Genomic DNA, 24,110 nt, shown 5'->3' with positions numbered 1-24,110 from the left:
AAATAATAAATGAACATTCAAGCTGCACCGGACAGGCAGTCAATGTGTAGAAAAAACAGGTACCGCAGGGGTACTACAAGAATGCACTTAGTTCAAAGCGGTCATTAAGGCCGTATGGTTTCATGGCTTTCAGTCTATAAATCTAGGCTAATTCTCTCTGAAGAAGCATTTTATTATTGTCTTTTCCTTCTTTTTTTTGGATTGTTTCCAAGACCACGTACTTCACTTGGGCCACATTATGATTAAAGTCATTAAAGTGAGTGGCGACACTGGACTTCTGGTTTTTGGTGCGGATATTTGATTTGTGTTCGTTAAGACGCACTTTTATTTTTCTGGTGGTCTTACCCACGTAAATCATGCCACAAGGGCATTTGAGGAGGTAAATGAGATTCGAAGAATCGCATGTAGCATCGACGTTAACTCTGATTTTAAAGCCTTTCATGGGATGGTTTATGTAATTACCAAGGATAACGTTGTTGCAAGAATTGCAGTTGTGGCATGGTCGTGTGCCAGTATGTGATTTTTGTTCATCTGGGGGTTTCGATAGAAGTTCTTTGAAGTTTTCTGACCTAGTGTAGGCAAATATTGGAGTTTCCACGAAGAGATTTCCAAAGTCTGGTTCTGATGATAAAATGCGCCAATGTTTCAAGATGATGGCCTTAAAAGTTTTGCTGACTGTGGAGAATTTTGACAATAAAACAGTTCTTTTGTTGTCTTTTGTACGTTTGGATCCTTTAAGGGCTTCCTCTCGTGTGGTTTGGGATGCTTTGGTAATGGCCAGATCAATAGTTTCTTGTGGATATCCTCTGTTTTGGAACCGTTTGGCCATTTCTCTCATTTGATTGGAACATACGTCTGGGTTAGAAACAATTCGTTTGACTCTTAGCATTTGGCTATATGGTAAGTGTCTCTTTAGGGAATCCTGGTGGAAGCTGGTGTAGTGGAGGGTGTTGTTTCGGTCAGTTGTTTTGCGGAACAATTCTGTTTCTATGCCTGTTTCAGTAACTCTTACCATAACATCTAGGAATGTTATTTCTTTCTCGTTGATGTTCCAAGTTAGTATTATGCGGTTGTCCTTGGTGTTTAGGGTATTCAACGCTTGCTCAAGATTGTTTCTGGTGTTCTTCCAAATGAAAAATAAGTCGTCGATGTAACGAACATATAATAAAAGATTGTCTGTCCAGTTAGTGTCGTTGTAGATGTATTTTTGTTCAAATTCGCCCATGTACACGTTCGCATATGTGGGTGCAGCGCAATTGCCCATCGACATGCCAGACATCTGTAGATACCATTGTTCATTGTGTACGAAATAGCTGTGATAAAGAGTATAGATCATTAGTTCCATGAGGAAGGTTTGAAGGGATTCCGGAATTTCACTATTCAGTAGAGTATTCTCAATGGCTTCAATGCCCCCACCATGAGGGATGGAGGTATATAAGCTTTTCACATCTGCGGTGCAGAGGATTAGTTGGCTGTCATTGATGATGTTAATTTCAGAGAGGTTTTTTTAGGAATTCTGTAGTGTCCTTGATGTAACTTTGAAGTTTGATTACGGAAGGTTGTAAATACCGATCCAAAAATTTTCCGATGGGTTCATGAAGAGACCCTCTTGTAGATACAATGGGCCGAAATGGTGGATTCATTAGATTTTTATGAATTTTCGGCAACATGGTTATAGTTGGGCTTTTGGGGTGTTCCACTATAAGATATTTCTTAGTGCGATCATCAATGATGCCATCTTCATGTGCTTTGTTGACAAGTTCCATTAGTTCCGTTTTGTATTGGAAGGTGGGGTTACCTCCAAGTGGCATGTATGTTTCGAGGTCAGAGATGTGTTCTTTGATTTTCTCTTCATACATGCTGGTATTGAGGATTACAAGAGCACCCCCTTTATCAGCTTTGAGACATTTGATGGTTTTATTGCCTGCAATTTCTTTGAGTAGGTCTTTGTCTTTCATGGTGATGTTTTGTCTGGACTTTTTGCTGAAATTTATTTTCGAAATATCCTGTCTGACGAGGGTTTCAAAAGTATCAATACTTTTATGGGTACAAGGAGGTATGAAAGTACTAGGTGGACGTAGACCTTGCAGTAGATCCGTTTTGGTATCGGTGGCTGGTGGTACAATATTTTCAAAAAAATGTCTTAGCCGTAATTTTCTGGTTAAATTAAAAGTACTGACTTCCAATTCAAGAAGGTTTGTGTTGCTCGTTGGAATGAACGATGTTCCTCTCTGAAGCAGCTTAGTTTCATGAGCGTTTAGATGTGTGTCTGATATGTTTATCACTAGCGATTCTTCCTCGACTTGGTTTTCTTTTTGTTGGCTGTTAGGGCGTCTTCTTGATCCTTTTTCTGCTCTTTTTCCCCGCCGGGGTCTTCTATTTCGTCCGTTACTACCTGTAAAAAAGGCGCAGATGTTGTAGGGGTTGTTCCAGTTGAGGTGGTTGCTGTGTGTTGCCTTGATTCACGTGGTTCTCCTGATTTGGCGTATTCTGTAGTTGTTCTCCTTGGAGGACGGTTGGTGCTGTCATGGCCAGAGGATGATGTGTCGGTGTTTTGATTGAAAGGTTTATTTTGGCGACGCTGGGCGTACACGTCCGCCCAGGTATAGACTTCCCCTAGTTTGTAGTCCAGGGTGTCCCGGCGAAATTTTCGGATCTTTCGTTCATTTATTTCCTTTGTATGTTTGTCCAATTGTAAATTGATCTCTTCTAAGGTTTTATTTAAATCTTCTGGAGAGGTCGTTTCCTTTAATTCTTGTTCAATTTCAGTGATTTCTTTTGTTAATTCTGCCAGAATAGTGGATAGTTCTTCGACGATCAGGAGAATTAAATCAAGGCTGCACTTGTTTAAGATCGCATTCCATTTCTCCTGGAATACCTTTGAATTTTTGCATAGAGATGGTTTTAATGCGATGCGTAGTCCTCTGGGTATGCGCTGGGCCTTGTGATATTTAATGAGCGTATTTGCGTGAAGCCTTTGGTTGATCTTACGTTTTGAGAGATAAATCAGTTGTTTCACACATTGTTCCTTGGTGCGGCTTGAGGTGGGTTGAGTCAGGTCCTCATTTATGAGAGCGTATATTCTTTCAGTTTCCTCAGATCCGATGCTAGAGTGCTCGCTCGTGCTTCGGTAGTTTTTGAGATTTCATCATATTGCATGTTTTTGATATTGCGTAGGGCGTGCTGCCTGCCACGAGGCGGATTGGTTTATAAGATACTGAGTGAGAGGTCAGGCGCACTGCGTAGGTTTAGTGAAATGGTTTTTAGTTTGATGGATTTGGAAGTTCATTGATTTTGAGGGTGCTCCAACAAGTGACGTATCCGTCCCATACTTCAAAATACTAATGGCTGGTTAAGTGCGTTACCAAGTGCGTAAACGCATCCTTGTAATAGGGCACACCTTTGGGTTCGTCAATCACTGACAGACTCTGTGGATATTTTGAAGAAAAAACCTTTCGTATTCCGGGAGAAATGGAATGCGATCTTAGTGCAGCCTTGATTTAATTCTCCTGATCGTCGAAGAACTATCCACTATTCTGACAGAATTAACAAAAGAAATCACTGAAATTGAACAAGAATTAAAGGAAACGGCCTCTCCAGAAGATTTAAATAAAACCTTAGAAGAGATCAATTTACAATTGGACAAACATACAAAGGAAATAAACGAACGAAAGATTCGCCGGGACACCCTGGACTACAAACTAGGGGAAGTCTATACCTGGGCGGACGTGTACGCCCAGCGTCGCCGAAATAAACCTTTCAATCAAAACACCGACACATCATCCTCTGGCAGTGACAGCACCAACCGTCCTCCAAGGAGAACAACTACAGAATACGCCAAATCAGGAGAACCACGTGAATCAAGGCAACACACAGCAACCACCTCAACTGGAACAACCCCTACAACATCTGCGCCTTTTTTAGAGGTAGTAACGGACGAAATAGAAGACCCCGGCGGGGAAAAAGAGCAGGAAAAGGATCAAGAAGACGCCCTAACAGCCAACAAAAAGAAAACCAAGACGAGGAAGAATCGCTAGTGATAAACATATCAGACACACATTTAACCGCTCATGAAACTAAGCTGCTTCAGAGAGGAACATCGTTCATTCCAACGAGCAACACAAACCTTCTTGAATTGGAAGTCAGTACTTTTAAGTTAACCAGAAAATTACGGCCAAGACATTTTTTTGAAAATATTGTACCACCAGCCACCGATACCAAAACGGATCTACTGCAAGGTCTACGTCCACCTAGTACTTTCATACCTCCTTGTACCCATAAAAGTATTGATACTTTTGAAACCCTTGTCAGACAGGATATTTCGAAAATAAATTTCAGCAAAAAGTCCAGACAAAACATCACCATGAAAGACAAAGACCTACTCAAAAAAATTGCAGGCAATAAAACCATCAATTGCCTCAAAGCTGATAAAGGGGGTGCTCTTGTAATCCTCAATACCAGCATGTATGAAGAGAAAATCAAAGAACACATCTCTGACCTCGAAACATACATGCCACTTGGAGGTAACCCCACCTTCCAATACAAAACGGAACTAATGGAACTTGTCAACAAAGCACATGAAGATGGCATCATTGATGATCGCACTAAGAAATATCTTATAGTGGAACACCCCAAAAGCCCAACTATAACCATGTTGCCGAAAATTCATAAAAATCTAATGAATCCACCATTTCGGCCCATTGTATCTACAAGAGGGTCTCTTCATGAACCCATCGGAAAAATTTTGGATCGGTATTTACAACCTTCCGTAATCAAACTTAAAAGTTACATCAAGGACACTACAGAATTCCTAAAAAAACTCTCTGAAATTAACATCATCAATGACAGCCAACTAATCCTCTGCACCGCAGATGTGAAAAGCTTATATACCTCCATCCCTCATGGTGGGGGCATTGAAGCCATTGAGAATACTCTACTGAATAGTGAAATTCCGGAATCCCTTCAAACCTTCCTCATGGAACTAATGATCTATACTCTTTATCACAGCTATTTCGTACACAATGAACAATGGTATCTACAGATGTCTGGCATGTCGATGGGCAATTGCGCTGCACCCACATATGCGAACGTGTACATGGGCGAATTTGAACAAAAATACATCTACAACGACACTAACTGGACAGACAATCTTTTATTATATGTTCGTTACATCGACGACTTATTTTTCATTTGGAAGAACACCAGAAACAATCTTGAGCAAGCGTTGAATACCCTAAACACCAAGGACAACCGCATAATACTAACTTGGAACATCAACGAGAAAGAAATAACATTCCTAGATGTTATGGTAAGAGTTACTGAAACAGGCATAGAAACAGAATTGTTCCGCAAAACAACTGACCGAAACAACACCCTCCACTACACCAGCTTCCACCAGGATTCCCTAAAGAGACCCTTACCATATAGCCAAATGCTAAGAGTCAAACGAATTGTTTCTAACCCAGACGTATGTTCCAATCAAATGAGAGAAATGGCCAAACGGTTCCAAAACAGAGGATATCCACAAGAAACTATTGATCTGGCCATTACCAAAGCATCCCAAACCACACGAGAGGAAGCCCTTAAAGGATCCAAACGTACAAAAGACAACAAAAGAACTGTTTTAGTGTCAAAATTCTCCACAGTCAGCAAAACTTTTAAGGCCATCATCTTGAAACATTGGCGCATTTTATCATCAGAACCAGACTTTGGAAATCTCTTCGTGGAAACTCCAATATTTGCCTACACTAGGTCAGAAAACTTCAAAGAACTTCTATCGAAACCCCCAGATGAACAAAAATCACATACTGGCACACGACCATGCCACAACTGCAATTCTTGCAACAACGTTATCCTTGGTAATTACATAAACCATCCCATAAAAGGCTTTAAAATCAGAGTTAACGTCGATGCTACATGCGATTCTTCGAATCTCATTTACCTCCTCAAATGCCCTTGTGGCATGATTTACGTGGGTAAGACCACCAGAAAAATAAAAGTGCGTCTTAACGAACACAAATCAAATATCCGCACCAAAAACCAGAAGTCCAGTGTCGCCACTCACTTTAATGACTTTAATCATAATGTGGCCCAAGTGAAGTACGTGGTCTTGGAAACAATCCAAAAAAAAGAAGGAAAAGACAATAATAAAATGCTTCTTCAGAGAGAATTAGCCTGGATTTATAGACTGAAAGCCATGAAACCATACGGCCTTAATGACCGCTTTGAACTAAGTGCATTCTTGTAGTACCCCTGCGGTACCTATTTTTTCTACACATTGACTGCCTGTCCGGTGCAGCTTGAATGTTCATTTATTATTTATTATCCTTCGTACATACATGATTGTTTAATGTATGATTCCTTTGCAATTCTTTACACATTGTCCCACCCTCCCTTGATCCTTTTCCCTCACTTTCTAACCATTCCAACATGGCAACTCCCAGTCCACTCCCAACACCAGTCCCTTCTCTATGTCTCCCATCGAGTCACATGACGGGGTCACATGTCCCGCCGCAACTACGCTAAACCAGAAGCCCTTTACGCGGAACACTCCGCATCTAATTCCGGTTACCGTTCAAGACAACGGAGTTTACCAGAAGCGCTATGATAGCGCAACCACCTTTACAAGTAAGTCGGGGCCCCGACGGGTGAACATACGCCGTTTTTCGCCAATCTGGCTTGAAACGCTCACCAATTTCTTCATCTCCCCAATAGGTATCCTTCTGAACCGCCAACTTCGATTGATGTAAGATCCTTCTTTCTTTTCACCCATACCCTGATCCTCCGATTCAAAACCACCCCCTTGGTCTATAAGGTGACTTTCCAACACACTCACGGGTTACACGCTAACAGTTTTACTTATTGAACACAGTCAAAGAAAATGTGATGTGTACGCATATGTGATTTTTTGATGTCAGTGTTACTTTTTGATGTCAGTGTTACTTTTTTACCAAAGCGTATATTATTATTTTACAGCGCTCCTTGAGAAAGGGCTATCCCAGCCTGAAATGCATCGGAGCATTTGTGTTATATAACAAAGTGGAGTTTCAATCTCAATGTGGAGAAGTGTGGCTCAGTGGGAGTGGAGAAGTGTGGCTCAGTGGTTAGAGGCGGCAGACCCGGAGGCTGAGAGCGGCCGTGGACCAGGGTTCGATTCCCGACGCGGCAGGGTCTCGGACTCAAAATTCCACGGACTCGTTAATTCTCGCGCCGGTGCCTACTCAACTCACGGGGTCACACTCTGCGACTCTGGGCAATAGCTTGCTTAATCTCCACTACGGCCCCTCGCGGCGGGATGCCTGGCTTTCACCTTGTGGATACCCTGCCGGGGGTATCTCACAAGGGAATACCAGGACGGGTTCCCTAAGCAAGCGCCCTGAAACCTTCGGGTGATTTGTGCGCTATATAAGTCAAATTACATACATACATACATACAATGAATTTATATGGTTAAACATGGATACAAAAAAACAATGTGAATAACTATGAAGAACTTTAATCAAGAAAATTAAAAAGGTTTTTTCTTCAAAATATCCACGGAGTCTGTCAGTGATTGACGAACCCAAAGGTGTGCCCTATTACAAGGATGCGTTTACGCACTTGGTAACGCACTTAACCAGCCATTAGTATTTTGACGTATGGGACGGATACGTCACTTGTTGGAGCACCCTCAAAATCAATGAACTTCCAAATCCATCAAACTAAAAACCATTTCACTAAACCTACGCAGTGCGCCTGACCTCTCACTCAGTACTCCAGGTTTATGACTGCTAGTCAAGGTGTACCACAGGGATCTTCTTATAGTCTAACATTGTTTGACTATAAGAACCAGACCACTGGCTCTTTTGATTAGATTAGATTCCATGGCATTAAATTAATGAACTATGCTGATGATACTCAGCTCTCTTTAACATTAGATTATTGAAGGTCATCTCCACTTGAGGCTTTCCAACACTGTATGCAAAATATTTCTAATTAAACTGATAGAACAGAAGTCTTATGTTGCTTGATATGCAGACCTTCACATGCACTAGAGTTATGTTTTTATCTCAAGAGGATAACTCTACTCCTTCTATGAAAGACTGTTCAAAATCTGGGAGTATACACGGATAGCAATCTTTCTTAGTTGTCACATAAATAATCTCTTATCTTCTTGTTTCCCTTTAATGAGGGGCTTACACAAGATCCTACCCTCACTTCCCAGTCGACTTGTGGTGCTTGACGTCATTCTCAGCAGATTAGACTACTGCAATTTCTTATTTCTATTCCAAATTACTTACTGAGACGTCTCTGTCGTATTGAAGCGGCAGAAGCAAAGTTGGCTTCTGCCCTCTCTCACCACGTTTCTGCAAGAACAGCTTTGAATTCTCTTTATTGGCTTTACCTGCCTAAGAGAACCAAGTTTAAATTTCTGTGTATTGTTCACAGAGCTCTCCATCAAACAGGCATGCTGTTTTACAGCAAAGTTTGCTCATTACTCACCCTCAGCGACTACTGCACTCTTCTAATGCCAATCTGCTAGCTGTCCCAAAGTTTAAAAAGACTTGAGCAGGTGGCTGTGCTTTTCCAGCAGAAGCCATCCACACATGGAACAGTCTGCCTTCATCTCTTCGCTTCATCAGTGGTGATCAGGCCTTTGGAAGCCTATGAAAACATGCCTATTTACATGTTAGATTTTAAATTGTGACACTTTAGTCATGGGCACCTTTCTAGGTTACAGATGCACATTATATATAATACACACATATATACACACATTATATAACTATTTATCATTGCAAAGTTCATAATAAACGAAATGAAAACGTTTAAAACGAACTTAAAAATGTACAATAATTTAACTGAAAACTATTTTTAACCACACTTACCACTTACTGTTTTAAAAGGATTATTTATAAATTATTATATTTAGGTTAATTATTTAACCCATTTATTTGGATGGGTTACTGTGCTGTATTATTTATTGTGTTTGTTCTAGGATCAAAATAAATATTTTAAATGAATTTATATATGGAAATATATTAAATAATGAATAAAGAAACTTTAATTCTTTTACCTATACTTCATCTCGGGAATCTCGCTGGCAACTGCTTTGGCAAAATCGCAAATAGTTACTTTACAGTCAAATCATTTTATAGGAGGATTCAGACTCCAATATGTGGGGGTGAAGACATGGAAGTCTACATATAGGTGTAAATCAACAATTAGAAATGGTGAATAGCAAAAAAGTCTGTGACTTTCTGCTGGCAGGATTGAGGATCTACCTTATATTAGGACCAAGCTTTGATGTCAACAGAGGGGTGCTGGAGGTGTTCCTGCTGTGGACTTCTTCTAAAAGAAGAACCCAATTTACAATGCTTGGTGGAGGACCATTCCAGAGACAGAGCCTTCTACTTGGCCTAAATAAAACAGTCACTGCAAGACTCCAACGGGCACGGAATGCACCTGCTCGCACTCTGTTTACTCTCCCTAAGAAATGTCATACCTCGAACCTCCTTCGTCGCTTACTCTGGCTGCCAATTCAACAGAGAGTTAAGTTCAAAATCCTCTGCACCACACATAAGATTGTACGTGGCCAAGGCCCCCAAATCTTGCAGGGACTCTGCTCCCTTTATACGCCTCAGCGTACATTGCGCTCCACTGATTAACATCTGCTGTGCATCCCACGGGTCCGCTGATCTAGTGCCAGGGGTCGATCTTTTAAATATCAGGCCCGCACTATAGAATTCCATCCTTCTGGCTGCCCGATACACACCTGACCACTGGGTTTTCAGGAAACTGATCAAAACCTGGCTGTTTGATTCCATCTAGCTCCACCCCCCTGGTCTCTGGTCCGTCAGGGCTGGGAAGCCTTGTTGCTGGGGCAGCCATGCGCTTTACAAATCTACCTAATATAACATAACAGAGAAGACTATGCATGAAAATATCACTGATCATTGCATTGCAAAGTAGCACAGAGAGAACAATTATGCAAGTATCTGTGGTGAGCCCTCGGCTGCTGAAATGCCCCAATAGGGTTTTGAGAGGTTCTAGGATCCCTTCCCTGACCTGGAAGAGACTTGAGGGGTAACCCAATTGAACTAACACTAAAAGTAACCAATTGAGAAGTGCTGCACCTTTAAGGACCTTTATGTCACTAAGACATCTACATCTAGGTCCAAAAGGGCTTATCTGACCGCAACTGCTACTGTAAGGTTTTATGTGGTTGAAAGAACTGAAAGCAACAGATTATTAAAGTCTGGAGTACACAAAAAATAAACTCATTTGCAGTTCTGTAAGGAAAAAAAAGACTTTACTATTTTCAGTATTAGGAAATGCATTGGTTTCTCATAATATTACATTGATTCATATTGCTTGAGTATATAACAGAAGACATTAATCACAATTATTCGATTTCAATGTTGATATATGTGATGTAATTAACAGGGAAAGGTAATTTTTTAAGATGGAAACAGCAAAGCCAACAAGTGTTGTCCTCAGTGCTGTTTTGGTGAAGCACCAATGATGGCTGCCAAATAGATGATATAACAACTGGTAAGGAAGCACAATGATAATGTAGAAGTAAGTCAACAAAATAACTCATTGATGTGATGTATTATTCTATTAGTCCAACGTGATGAGGGACTACAATTAGAGGCTTACATTTTTGAGAGTACAAATAAGCGCCCTTGATAAGGAGTGTCTTCGTAGCAGCAAAGCCTGTAGGACCGGAGCTAGAGTATATTATACTCGCGCTCCAGCCTTACAGACTGTGTTGCTACGATGTCCCTGGCTAATTTTGAGGGCGCACTGGGGTGCTGTGGCACACAGATTGGTAACTACTGATACATGTGGTAACCATCATCAGTACCACACCATAATGGACATGGGGAAGTCGTGTCAGACAAAGCACATTGACTGTACTGTTTCCATCTTAAGAAAATGAAAATACCTCATCCAGTTAATTATGTCATATGAATCAACATCACAAGCGAATAATTATGATTTATGTCTTTTGTCATATACTCAAACACTAAGAATCAAGGTAATATTGTGAGAAACCAATACACAAATACTGAAAATAAATAAGTCTCTTTTTTCCTTAACCTCTTCGCCGCTAATGATAAGGGTAACTCGTCATGGACTTTCCATTGATTTCAATGGAAATTATATGAGAAGAAGAATAATGCCTTAGCAGTAAAGAGGTTAAAAAACTGCAAATTACTGTATTTTTGTATGCTCCAGACTTTAACTCCTTGCTTTTGTAGTTGACTTACACCTTATTATAGCAGGAGTGTAGTTTGTGGTAGCACTATGTAACATTGTTGCCTTTTTTGTACTGACCACATCTGTAAGGAGACACTTCTACGATTATATGCCTTATATGCCCCCACAGCTGCAGCTTTGTAATATTAAGAACTGGAACTAAGCCGCAGAGTTCTCTCGTTTGGGCTTTGCCCCCCATTCATCACTGCTATCCAGGCATCCTGGAGCATTAACAGAAGTGCAACCGTCCCCGCTCCAGATACTCCCACCCCACCCCCAACACTCACTATACCTGCATGAGAACCTCTTGAGTTTGGGTAAGGTGGGTTGTTTGAGCATGGACAGTAGTGGCGTGTAGATCTGCAATTTTACCCAGTCCAACAGGGATGGCACTGAGAGTCTGCAGACGTTGAGAGAAGAGGTGGGGCAAGGCGAACAAAGGAGCTGCCACCAGTGGGTTGCAGAACTACTTTCAGGAATTTCATTCTCATTGGAACAAGTTTGATAAGATGCATTAAAATGCATTTGGAGAATCCATCTTGAATATTGGTAATGAATACTTGCAGAGATCATGTTAAAAAAAAAAAACTTTAGCGTTCAAGAAAATCATGATTGCATTTCACAAGAAAGATTGTGTAAGATATATAGGTTGGTTCGGGCTGCAAGAATCTCCCCAAACCAGGTTACAATTATAATCCTTTACCTGGTCATATGTAAAGAAAAAGATTTTTGATTTTGTTTCTAACATTATTCAGCTTATATCAAGTCAAATGTCACTCTGTATTCAGTTTATTTTATCTATACTACTATAATAAAGGAAGAACTTTCAGCCTTTGAGGCGGGTAAACTCGGGAACCACAATGACAATCCACACACCCGATACACCGTTGGAATCGTCAGGGTGTGTAGATTGTTATAGGCTATATAAATGTAAAAAAAAACGTTATTTAAAAAATTTACAGTAAAAAAAAAAGTAGTCCTTCCGAAGTAATGCCGGCCGCGACGTGCGTGCTCACGTCAGGAGCGCGGGGAGGAGCGGCGTCCAGGAGCGCGACGAGGAGCGGCGGACATGGCGCGGGGGAGGAGCGGTGACGTGAGGAGCAGCGGACAGGCCAGCAGCGGTGCGAGCAGCGGACAGGCTGGAGGAGCGGCGGCTGAGGTAAGGGAGCAGCGGACATGGCGCGGGGGAGGAACGGTGACGTGAGGAGCAGCGGACAGGCCAGCGGCAGTGCGAGCAGCGGACAGGCGGGGAGAGCGGTGGCTGAGGTCAGGGGACCCATGTCGGGGCAGGCGGGGGTCGGGTCAGGCGGGCGACCGGCCGGGCGGGGCCCGGGCTGCTGGACAATGTCGGGGGGGAGGGGGTCGGGGAAGCCTGTTGCTCCCGGACAAGGTCGGGACGGGCTGCTAGTTGATATTATAAACTGAAGTTTAACACCACAAGGGTTGCAGGTTGCTATTTTTTGTTTCACTTTAATTCACTGGTCTAGGACTACATGTTTTTTGAGTACAATTAAGAATTTACTTTGAGACGTTCTGTACATTTTACAATCATTCAACAAAGGTTTCCATTTAGAGGAGGCTGTAGCAATTAAATAACATTTGCAAAGCCTGAATATAGACACCTCAACCCAACCAGTCACTGCAAATCCTTTGAAGGATTCCCTTGAGACTGTTTAGCCTGCTGCACCAGGGAATATCCCTAAAGAAGTAACATTGGGACTCTATTGCATGGGAAAGTATCATCCCCTCCCTAATGTTATGTGACTCTCCCTTCTTGGAAAATCAACCTACATTACAGCACCCATATATGCTTAACCCCAGGTTTTAGCCACTCTACGGATCTGTCCCTCCTCCACTATCCACATTCGGTCCACCTCCATGTGCAGTTTAGCGGCCCCCTGCCTCGGTTGACTCATTGGCTACCCCCTACCTACCTCCCCCCGCCACCTCTGACCCATTATCCTTCCTGGATCAACCACTCCTCTTCCCCTTGGTGGCCCACACATCCCCAAGTGAGCTCTTCTTTTTTCAATTGAATTAGGTGAACTTCTAAACTTGCTCGGATACTGACCCTGGACTCCTTATGGGTGGACATCCTTAGGAAGACAAGGAACACACTACGCTGTAGGCATTCCTGCATTTGCAGCACAGATGTAGGGGTGTCCACCAGCTCATCGAACCTCCGCGGTGCTAAACTCACATAGGAGTCTAAGCACTTCTGAAGCGTCTCGTCAAAGATCACCTGTGAAAGAATAAAGTAAAAAAGAAAAATAATTAAGACAAGTTAAAGATGCTCTTAAAAGTAAAATGTGGAGAAAAAAAGAGCGAAAAGAAAAAATGGATGGAAAATAGAGCTGAAATGGCAAAGTAAAAATGGAAGAAAGGTAAAAAGATAGAGTAAGCAGGTATGGTAAAGGAGTGAGATGAGACCCGAAGAGGAAAGATGGGAAAGGCAAAAAGAGTGAGACAGGGAAAATATGGTTTGAGGAGAAGAAAATACATAATGGATCGGAACAGTAAGGAACTCTACAAACTGCTTTCATAGAGTGCATTTCTCATGAAAACGTTATTGTTCACAGATAGCATAAATACCAAAATACTTCCGAGTGCTCTCAAAGAATTTCAGCAGGAATTGCGAATGGATTAAATGGCATTCAAGAGGTGGATTACAGGTTATCTTCCCTGAAGGCGTAAAGATAAGTTAACAAAGAACTATTTTGTGGCTTGATGCAGTTCCCAACAGGATAACATGGCCTGCCTGTTGAACAGACTAATCCAAAATAAAGGGCTATGGGGAAAAGGATCAATGAAAGGTTTTCGATTCTGGATTGAAGTAAAAACTATGTTCAAGGGGAAAGACAAACTCAACTAATTCCATCGTTGGGCAATTTGAACAGGGCAACAGAAAAAGCACTCAGTTATTATTATTATTATTATGTTTCTTATATAGCGCCAGAATCGACCCCCGAAGGGGTATCTCCGCGCTTGCCTTGGGAACCCGTCCTGGTTTTTCCCTGTGAGATAGCCCCTACAGGGCATCCCCAAGGTGAAAGCCAGGCATCCCGCCGCGGGGGGCCGTTGTGGAGATTAAGCAAGCTTAATGCCCAGAGTTGCAGAGTGTGAACCCATGATTAGGTCAGGCACCGAAGCGAGAATTATCGAGTCTGTGGACATTTGAGCTCAGCACCCTGCCGCGTCGGGAATCGAACCCTGGTCCCGGGTCTGACCTCTGCTTCAGGGTCTGCCTGCTCTAACCAGTGAGCCACACTTCTCAGTGTACTTCTGACTAATCGGAAAGTTATTTCCTAAATCACAGTATTTAATGCTCCCTCTGTTAATTATAACTGATATTTTGCAATGAAATCTACTCATGTTGAAGTCCTGTCCAATGTCGGTGCTAGTTAATTATTTAGGCAACATTGAATGACAAGCCTACATATTATTTATCTTTGTGCATCTTCAGAAACAGGGATGGGGTTTATTGCATTCACTATAACAATTGTCTTTTCTATAGCTATTCTTTCCAAAGATTGCTGTTAAACATTCTATTGAACTGGAAGAGAGGAAAGGAGGCTGTGAAAATAAGACGAGGGGCTAGTATCATTCAAAGCTGGTCCCCACCAGTGCTGGTGCAGATGGTCATCTGCTCGGTAAGAAGAGGACACGGCAGGGCTCAGCTCATTTTGGGCTCCAGCTTCCAAGAGGATACTGAGTTGAGTCTGAGCCAGGAACCTGGCTTGAACTTTCAGTGGATACACCCACATCTAGTGAAAAGACAAAGTGAAATGAACAAACACTTTACCTGGCACCAGAACTTGTCATGAGGCAAAGTGAGAAGCCAGTCCAGATCCTGAACAATGAAATGGGCCCGCTCCAAAAACTCCTCGACCAATGCAGGAAGGTTGGTCTTGGGTGGCGATCTGTACAGAACAAAGAAACGATCTGCCTTCCTGCTTGGGTGCTATGCAAATAATAAAGCAGAAATTAAAAGCGCACACCACCAAGAAAGTCTCATACAAAGGCAGCTTATAAAACCCCCAACACAAAGTCGGCCTGTAAAATGTACACAAAATGAACCAGCACAATGGTAGACTGCAGAATGGCCCTACAAATGAAAGCTATCAGAGTGTCACACACAAAAGCAACTAGCAAGCAAGGCACAAGTTCCAAGGAAATAGTAGGAACACAAATTATCAGATGCAAATCACAATGATGTCGTAGAAAGTGACGTCATGAGAAGTAATGTCATGCCCTTACAATAAATTCTCACTTAAAAGGTCAATGGCCTATTATACAAAAACGATAAAATAATCTGAAGTGAATGTAAACAGAATATTTTTGGGTGTTTTACATTTTATACAACATATGTATTTTTCCACAAATCAATTATAAGTAAGCTTTGAAATGGCTGAAAGTTACACATTTTTTGAACAAATACATGGAACTAGGAAAGAGCATGTTTAAACTGTTAAAGTGAGTAAAAGAATGTGCTGGGTGTATTTTTTCTAACATTAACCTGGCTGCTAATGCATATTTCTTTCATGCTGGTATCATTTATTCATTCAGCTTCAAAGCACTAAAAAAAGTGCTTTACATTTGCAATTCATTACGCAATAGAAGGATTCATTTTGTCAAGTTGTCTGTTTCTCAGATAATATATTAAAAGATAAACTTTACTGTGCCACTCTCACAGATCAAAGTGAAGCTGCCAGTGAGATGGAGGTTTATAAACAACCAGAGGCCTGGTTACAGGCAGCCAAAGTTTGCAAATGCAAACAGCTGCAGTGCTAGGGTACACTTTGACGCCTCTCAGCATCGGTCTAAGACAACGAAGCCCCTTTCTAACAAGCATTTGCAATGCAATAGGTCTCGCATTAGGAAAGTTTGAGCTATTGGTCTTGTAAATGACAATTTATTTATTTATGTGTTGGTTTTGAAAATAGCTAAATTAATAGCTTTGTCATTTACAATGCCAATAGTTATAACTTTCGCAAATGTGACACCTATAACCTGGGGTTGCGCTGAGTGATGCTGTGGTGGTGCTGAGTGGTGCTGTGGTGGTCCTGAGTAATGCTGTGGTGGTGCTGAGTGGTGCTGTGGTGGTGCTGAGTGGTGCTGTGGTGGTGCTGACTGGAGCTGTGGTGGTGCTGAGTAGGTCTGTGGTGGTGCTGAGTGATAATGTGGTGGTGCTGAGTGATAATGTGGTGGTGAGTGGTGCTGTGTTGGTGCAGAGTGGTGCTGTGTTGGTGCAGAGTGGTGCTGTCTTGGTGCAGAGTGGTGCTGTCTTGGTGCAGAGTGGTGCTGTGTTGGTGCAGAGTGGTGCTGTATTGGTGCAGAGTGGTGCAGTGTTGGTGCAGAGTGGTGCTGTGGTGGTGCAGAGTGGTGCTGTGGTGGTGCAGAGTGGTGCTGTGGTGGTGCAGAGTGGTGCTGTGGTGGTGCTGAGTGGTGCTGTGTGATAATGTGGTGGTGCTGAGTGATGCTGGGGTAGCGCTGAGTGGTGCTGTGGTGGTGCTGAGTGATAATGTGGTGGTGCTGAGTGATAATGTGGTGGTGCTGAGTGATAATGTGGTGGTGCTGAGTGATAATGTGGTGGTGCTGAGTGGTGCTGTGGTGGTGCTGAGTGGTGCTGTGGTTTGGTGCAGAGTGGTGCTGTGGTTTGGTGCAGAGTGGTGCTGTGGTTTGGTGCAGAGTGGTGCTGTGGTTTGGTGCAGAGTGGTGCTGTGGTTTGGTGCAGAGTGGTGCGGTTTGGTGCAGAGTGGTGCTGTGGTTTGGTGCAGAGTGGTGCTGTGGTTTGGTGCAGAGTGGTGCTGTGGTTTGGTGCAGAGTGGTGCTGTGGTGGTGCAGTGTGGTGGTGCAGAGTGGTGCTGTGGTGGTGCAGAGTGGTGCTGTGTTGGTGCAGAGTGGTGCTGTGTTGGTGCAGAGTGGTGCTGTGTTGGTGCAGAGTGGTGCTGTGTTGGTGCAGAGTGGTGCTGTGTTGGTGCAGAGTGGTGCTGTGTTGGTGCAGAGTGGTGCTGTGTTGGTGCAGAGTGGTGCTGTGTTGGTGCAGAGTGGTGCTGTGTTGGTGCAGAGTGGTGCGGTGTTGGTGCTGAGTTGGTGCTGAGTGGTGCTGAGTGATGCTGGGGTAGCGCTGAGTGATGATGTGATGCTGAGTGGTGCTGTGGTGGTGCTGTAGTGGTGCTGGAGTGGCGCTGAGTGATGCTAGGGTGGCGCTGAGTGGTGCTGTGGTGGTGCTGAGTGGTGCTGAGTGATGCTGGGGTGGCACGGAGTGATGCTGGGGTGGTGCTGAGTGGTGCTGTGGTGGTGCTGTGGTGGTGCTGAGTGATGCTGTGGTGGTGCTGAGTGATGCTGTGGTGGTGCTGAGTGGTGCTGTGGTGGTGCTGAGTGATGCTGTGTCGGTGCCGAGTGGTGCTGTGGTGGTGCTGAGTGATGCTGTGGTGGTGCTGAGTGGTGCTGTGGTGGTGCTGAGTGATAATGTGGTGGTGTTGAGTGATAATGTGGTGGTGCTGAGTGGTGATGTGGTGGTGCTGGGGTGGCGCTGAGTGATGCTGTGGTGGTGCTGAGGGGTGCTGCTGAGTGGTGCTGTGGTGGTGCTGAGTGGTGCTGTGGTGGTGCTGAGTGGTGCTGTGGTGGTGCTGAGTGGTGCTGTGGTGGTGCTGTGGTGGTGCTGTGGTGGTGCCGAGTGATGCTGGGGTGGTGCTGAGTGATGCTGGGGTGGCGCTGAGTGATGCTGGGGTGGCGCTGAGTGATACTGGGGTGGCGCTGAGTGACGCTGGGGTGGCGCTGAGTGACGCTGGGGTGGCGCTGAGTGACGCTGGGGTGGCGCTGAGTGACGCTGGGGTGGCGCTGAGTGACGCTGGGGTGGCGCTGAGTGACGCTTGGGTAGCGCTGAGTGACGCTTGGGTAGCGCTGAGTGACGCTGGGGTAGCGCTGAGAGATGCTGGGGTAGCGCTGAGAGATGCTGCGGTAGCGCTGAGTGATGATGTGGTGATGCTGGGGTGGCGCTGAGTGATGTTGGGGTAGCGCTGAGTGATGATGTGGTGGTGCTGAGTGATGCTGGAGTGGCGCTAAGTGATGCTGGGGTGGCGCTGAGTGATGCTGTGTAGGTGCTGAGTGGTGCTGAGTGGTGCTGTGGTGGTGCTGAGTGGTGCTGTGGTGGTGCCGAGTGGTGCTGTGGTGGCGCCGAGTGGTGCTGGGGTGGTGCGGAGTGGTGCTGTGGTGGTGCCGAGTGGTGTTGTGGTGGCGCTGAGTGATGCTGGGGTGGCGCTGAGTGATGCTGTGGTGGCACTGAGTGATGATGTGGGGGCGCTTAGTGATGCTGTGGTGGCGCTGAGTGATGCTGGGGTAGCGCTGAGTGATGCAGGGGTAGCGCTGAGTGATGATGTGGTGGTGCTGGAGTGGCACTGAGTGATGCTGGGGTGGCGCTGAGTGATGCTGGGGTGGCGCTGAGTGATGATGTGGTGGTGCTGAGTGATGCTGGAGTGGCGCTGAGTGATGCTGGGGTGGCACTGAGTGATGCTGTGGTGGCGCTGAGTGATGCTGGGGTAGCGCTGAGTGATGCTGGGGTAGCGCTGAGTGATGACGTGGTGATGCTGAGTGGTGCTGTAGTGGTGCTGAGTGATGCTGGGTTGGCGCTGAGTGGTGATGTGGTGGTGCTGCGTGATGCTGGGGTGGCGCTGAGTGATGCTGTGGTGGTGCTGAGCGATGCTGTGGTGGAGCTGAGTGGTGCTGTGGTGGAGCTGAGTGGTGCTGTGGGGTGCTGAGTGATGCTGGGGTGGCGCTGAGTGATGCTGTGGTGGTGCCGAGTGGTGCTGGGGTGGCGCTGAGGTGGCGCTGAGTGATGCTGGGGTGGCGCTGAGTGATGCTGGGGTGGCGCTGAGTGATGCTGGGGTGGCGCTGAGTGATGCTGGGGTGGCGCTGAGTGATGCTGGGGTGGCGCTGAGTGATGCTGGGGTGGCGCTGAGTGGTGTTGTGGTGGGGCTGAGTGGTGTTGTGGTGGGGCTGAGTGATGCTGGAGTAGCGCTGAGTGATGCTGGGGTAGCGCTGAGTGATGCTGGGGTAGCGCTGAGTGATGATGTGGTGATGCTGGGGTGGCGCTGAGTGATGTTGGGGTAGCGCTGAGTGATGATATGGTGGTGCTGAGTGATGCTGGAGTGGCGCTAAGTGATGCTGGGGTGGCGCTGAGTGATGGATGCTGTGTAGGTGCTGAGTGGTGCTGTGGTGCTGCGGAGTGGTGCTGTGGTGGTGCAGAGTGGTGCTGTGGTGGCACCGAGTGATGCTGGGGTGGCGCTGAGTGGTGCTGTGGTGGCACCGAGTGATGCTGGGGTGGCGCTGAGTGGTGCTGTGGTGGTGCCGAGTGGTGCTGTGGTGGCACCGAGTGATGCTGGGGTGGCGCTGAGTGGTGCTGTGGTGGCACCGAGTGATGCTGGGGTGGCGCTGAGTGGTGCTGTGGTGGTGCCGAGTGGTGCTGTGGTGGTGCCGAGTGGTGCTGTGGTGGTGCCGAGTGGTGCTGTGGTGGCGCCGAGTGGTGCTGTGGTGGCGCCGAGTGGTGCTGGGGTGGTGCGGAGTGGTGCTGTGGTGGTGCCGAGTGGTGTTGTGGTGGCGCTGAGTGATGCTGGGGTGGCGCTGAGTGATGCTGTGGTGGCACTGAGTGATGATGTGGGGGCGCTTAGTGATGCTGTGGTGGCGCTGAGTGATGCTGGGGTAGCGCTGAGTGATGCAGGGGTAGCGCCGAGTGGTGCTGTGGTGGCGCCGAGTGGTGCTGTGGTGGCGACGAGTGGTGCTGTGGGGTGCTGAGTGATGCTGGGGTGGCGCTGAGTGATGCTGTGGTGGTGCTGTGGTGGCGCTGAGGGGTGCTGTGGTGGTGCTGAGTGGTGCTGGGGTGGCGCTGAGTGGTGCTGGGGTGGCGATGAGTGGTGCTGGGGTGGCGCTGAGTGGTGCTGGGGTGGCGCTGAGTGGTGCTGGGGTGGCGCTGAGTGGTGCTGGGGTGGTGCTGAGTGGTGCTGGGGTGGTGCTGTGGTGTTGCTGAGTGATGCTGGGGTAACGCTGAGTGATGATGTGGTGGTGCTGAGTGATGCTGGAGTGGCGCTGAGTGATGCTGGGGTGGCGCTGAGTGATGCTGGGGTGGCGCTGAGTGATGCTGGGGTGGCGCTGAATGATGCTGGGGTGGCGCTGAGTGATGCTGGGGTGGCGCTGAGTGATGCTGGGGTGGCGCTGAGTGATGCTGTGGTGGTGCTGAGTGGTGCTGTGGTGGTGCTGAGTGATAATGTGGAAGGGAAGGGAAGAAAGAAAGAAAGAACAAAAGAAAGAAGGAAGAAGGTAGGAAGGAAAGAAAGAAAGGAATGAAAGGGAGGGAGGGAAGGAAGGAATGGAAGAAAGAAAAGGAAGGCAAGAAAGGATGGAAAGGAAGGAAAGAAAAGAAGGAAAGAAAGGATGAAAGGAAAGAAATAAAGGATTCTAATTGCAAGTGTCAGCATGAGCAGGCTTGTTTTGAAGATGTAGTCCCCAAATTTAAGATTCCATGACAGAGAGGAGCTGTGAAGGACGGAGAGGCGACAGGCAGAGGCCACGCGCGGCGGACATCAAAGGAAGGGGGAAAAAACGTATTAGCGAGCGAGAAAAGCCATAAACACCGGGGGCGGGGAAGCAGACTGCCTTCAAGCTTTCAAGCCTTTGAAGACAAATGATGCTGGTGCCTCTGATGTAATCACCAACACCCTTAACCCCTTCCATGCTGATGACGAGCTCAGCTCGTCATGAGGTACACCTCTCGTACGCTCATGACGAGCTGAGCTCGTCATGATCCGCGGTATTTACAAAACTTCAGAGAACAGCGGGAAAAGCCGCCGCGCGCATGAGGTTAAAGTACAAGATCACAGAGAAAAGATAGAGGGAGAGAGGAGAGAGGGGAGCGTTCATGAAGGCCATACATGTAATAAATAATCACAGAGGTTTCAGTTTAACCAGCCTATGATGTCAGAAGGGACGTCCTGAACTAGATTCTGGCATGTAACTACGAAAGGATAAACATTGAACACATTATGTGGATTCAATCTTTGCCAATAATCGATATCAAAATAAACCAAACCATGAAGTGATGCGAACCATTGCAAAATTGTATTACATTAATCATCCCAATGTTTTAATTACAGCTGAACTCCGCCTGCGCCACGAGACACGCTGTGTCTGCTTTGCAATCATGATAAAGAACGAATGAGTTTGAAATCCGCTTCATACCTTCACTATTAAAAGTATTGCATTAGTGACGTTAGGTTCAATTACAAGTCATGCAGTTGTATTACCTCGTGGCTTTGCATATGACATCATTCACGAAGGAAAATAATCCGCACAACAAACATGCTGTTGTTACACTACATTGTTTTCTTGTTGGTGTGCTCAGCGTTCGTGTTTGAACGACTCATATAGGTGCGAGAAAAACGCATGGGCAATTGCACGCAACTTTCAAAGGGTGAAAAGCTACGTTTTTGCCACATACAATCAACAAGACAAAAATATGTACCCATAACAAAAAACAGTGCATAATATAACCGCATGCGAATTTCAAGTGCTCATGTTTTAGATAAAAAGTATTACACGTCTCAAATATTAGTTTACATCCTCGGCCTATGAAATGTGGAAAAAACACTATGTATACGTCATTTCCGCATGTAGTGTACTAGCCAAGTCTACGTCTGTCTCATGTTTCTACACGTAATTTAAGAAATGTACATCCGCAAACATTCCTGGCCGGGTTGTAAAATAAATCACACGCCAAAAAAAACAAGAAAAAGACAATCCCTTGCTTTCTAGAAACAAGAGCAATGTGGCTGTGATCCCTCAAACTACTTTATTTGCTCACCGTGAGATGCACTAAAAAGTTTAATGGCACAACCCATATGGAAATCCTATGGTTTCACAGCGCCCTCTAAATTGAGGAAAACAAAACACACAAAAACGTCAATCTAGACAATTACAGTCTGATCTTGCTACAGCAACAACCTCCACGTGTCAGTCGAATTATTAAAATAACCAAGTAAATGAAAAGAAGAGCCTTAAACTTTATATGCATATTGCCTGCTAGTTCTGCACTACAAATGATCTTCAATAAAGACAGTGCAGCAGCAAAATCAAGTTTGCACTCGGAGCAGTAGAATCCGATCAAATCCTTCCCCTAGAGGAGTGCGCCTGAAATGTTGATCAATAAAAACGTGCTGGACTTCAGTTGTCAAAAACTCCATTTCAGCTGTCAAAAACGTCACTTTCTATGTAATAGTGAAGTCGGAGTACCAACAAAGAGCTTATGGGTCCATCTTCATAGAGGGTATAGACCACATGCAGCGAGTACTTGGGTCTAAGTGCAGCGGTTTGGTGAGTTCAGGCTTGAATGATGTTCGAAGTATGGTGCAGATCCACGGGCATGCGAGTGAAGCAAAGCAGAGCCCGCCGACATCCCAGGCAGGAAGATGGTCACATGTTCGTTTGCAGGCTTCATTGTGCAGCAGGCGAGCTGGGCTCGGCCTGCACAGACCCTGTAGGAAACGGTGTGTGCTTGGCAGCAGCCAGGCCTAGAGCGCGCCCCTTACAGGTCCATGCATGGAGCTGCACCGCGTTTGCAGGCATGGCGCAACAGGCGAGGGAGGGGAGACGAGGGTGCTCTGCAGGGGTGATAGGACCTGGTGTAGTCTACACCAGGTCCCATCACCCATGCACGTGTAGAGAAGGCGAGCAGGCGACCGTGGGGGCGGAGGGAAGAGAGGGCAGTGGAGACTGGGGTTGCGAGAGGGAGATGCATGGGCACGTGGGGCACATACCTTCCATGTCACGCGCGACCCTTTGAGCCACTGCTGGCTTCGTAGAAAACGCACTTTTCTCACACACTTAATGCTTACAGTGACACTACAAGTCCCAGAATGCAACGCTGTGAGGTTTGTGAGAAGAGAGACCATCAAGGGAGGCATGAGGATGGCAGAGTTAGGACCTGCGACTGGAGATTAGCAGTGAGTAGGACACATGGGAGATTTAAGACTTCAGTGCGGAGGAGGGGGGGTGAGGAAGAAAGGGGATCGGCATGAGGTTAGGGAGGGAGACATGCATGGAGGGAAGGTGGCGTGCTGGTGACATCCCCGGTCGCGGGATCGGCTTCGGTTTGCATTTAGTATTTCTGGTGGGGTAACAGAAGTAAAACAAGCAACAGGATGGGATGTGGTAAGCAGCAATGTAGAGCGGGATGGGGGCGATTGCCAGCAAACACATACGATCTTATGTTGTGCTGCAACTAAGTAAACATAGGAAACTAGTTGTATTACAAAGGGTTGCATTATTATATAGGACCGGTCTTAGTTTTGGCCTTTCAGCCCATAACAAGTGTTATCACTCCGCCTGGTGGTACTGGTTTAGTGTACCTCATGAGTATACGAGTCTGTGAGGTGGGCCCCGAGTTTTCTAAGTGAGCCCTCTAACTTGTTAATAAATGTATTTAGGACATTGCAAAGGTACCAGCAAGCTTCGCCATTGAACCACGTTAGGGAAACAAACGTATGATTGAGACCATTCTGCCTTCGCCAGACATGTAATAGAAAGCAATCACCCTGAAAGTGCTTAGTGAGGGGGCGGAAGTGTTGGCTAGAGCTGGTGATTCCTTGCATGGCTTGTGAGGGGGCGTGTGCATTGTGTCCGGAGCTCGAGCCGAGCTGCACCTTTTAATATGCAAATGTACGCAGCTGTCAGAAGCAGCAGGATTCCTCTCATACTCTCCTGTGACTTCCCCCTCGGCGGCGAATGCCCCATGATAAACATTAACTGGGATGGAAATTTGTAAATAGCTCTTAACCACAACTGAGTAAAGCAGTTCTACATTACAGACTTTCAAG

The 24,110-nt window shown here is 45.8% G+C and overlaps 1 protein-coding gene across 1 annotated transcript in view; it reads right to left on the bottom strand.

Annotated features, from left to right (window-relative positions):
• Nucleotides 1–24,110, bottom strand: part of ASCC2 (activating signal cointegrator 1 complex subunit 2) — a 364,116-nt gene that overhangs the window by 326,433 nt on the left and 13,573 nt on the right. Inside the window, exons 3-4 of the mRNA XM_086943223.1 lie at nucleotides 15,047–15,205; nucleotides 13,316–13,486 (exon numbers count right to left, since the gene is read on the bottom strand). Coding sequence (XP_086799349.1) covers nucleotides 13,316–13,486; nucleotides 15,047–15,205 — 330 coding nt within the window. The remainder of the gene's footprint in view (nucleotides 1–13,315; nucleotides 13,487–15,046; nucleotides 15,206–24,110) is intronic.

Source organism: Lissotriton vulgaris, chromosome 11, assembly GCF_964263255.1.
Source record: "Lissotriton vulgaris chromosome 11, aLisVul1.2, whole genome shotgun sequence".
NCBI lineage: Eukaryota > Metazoa > Chordata > Amphibia > Caudata > Salamandridae > Lissotriton > Lissotriton vulgaris.
This window is presented reverse-complemented; position numbering and strand designations above follow the sequence as displayed.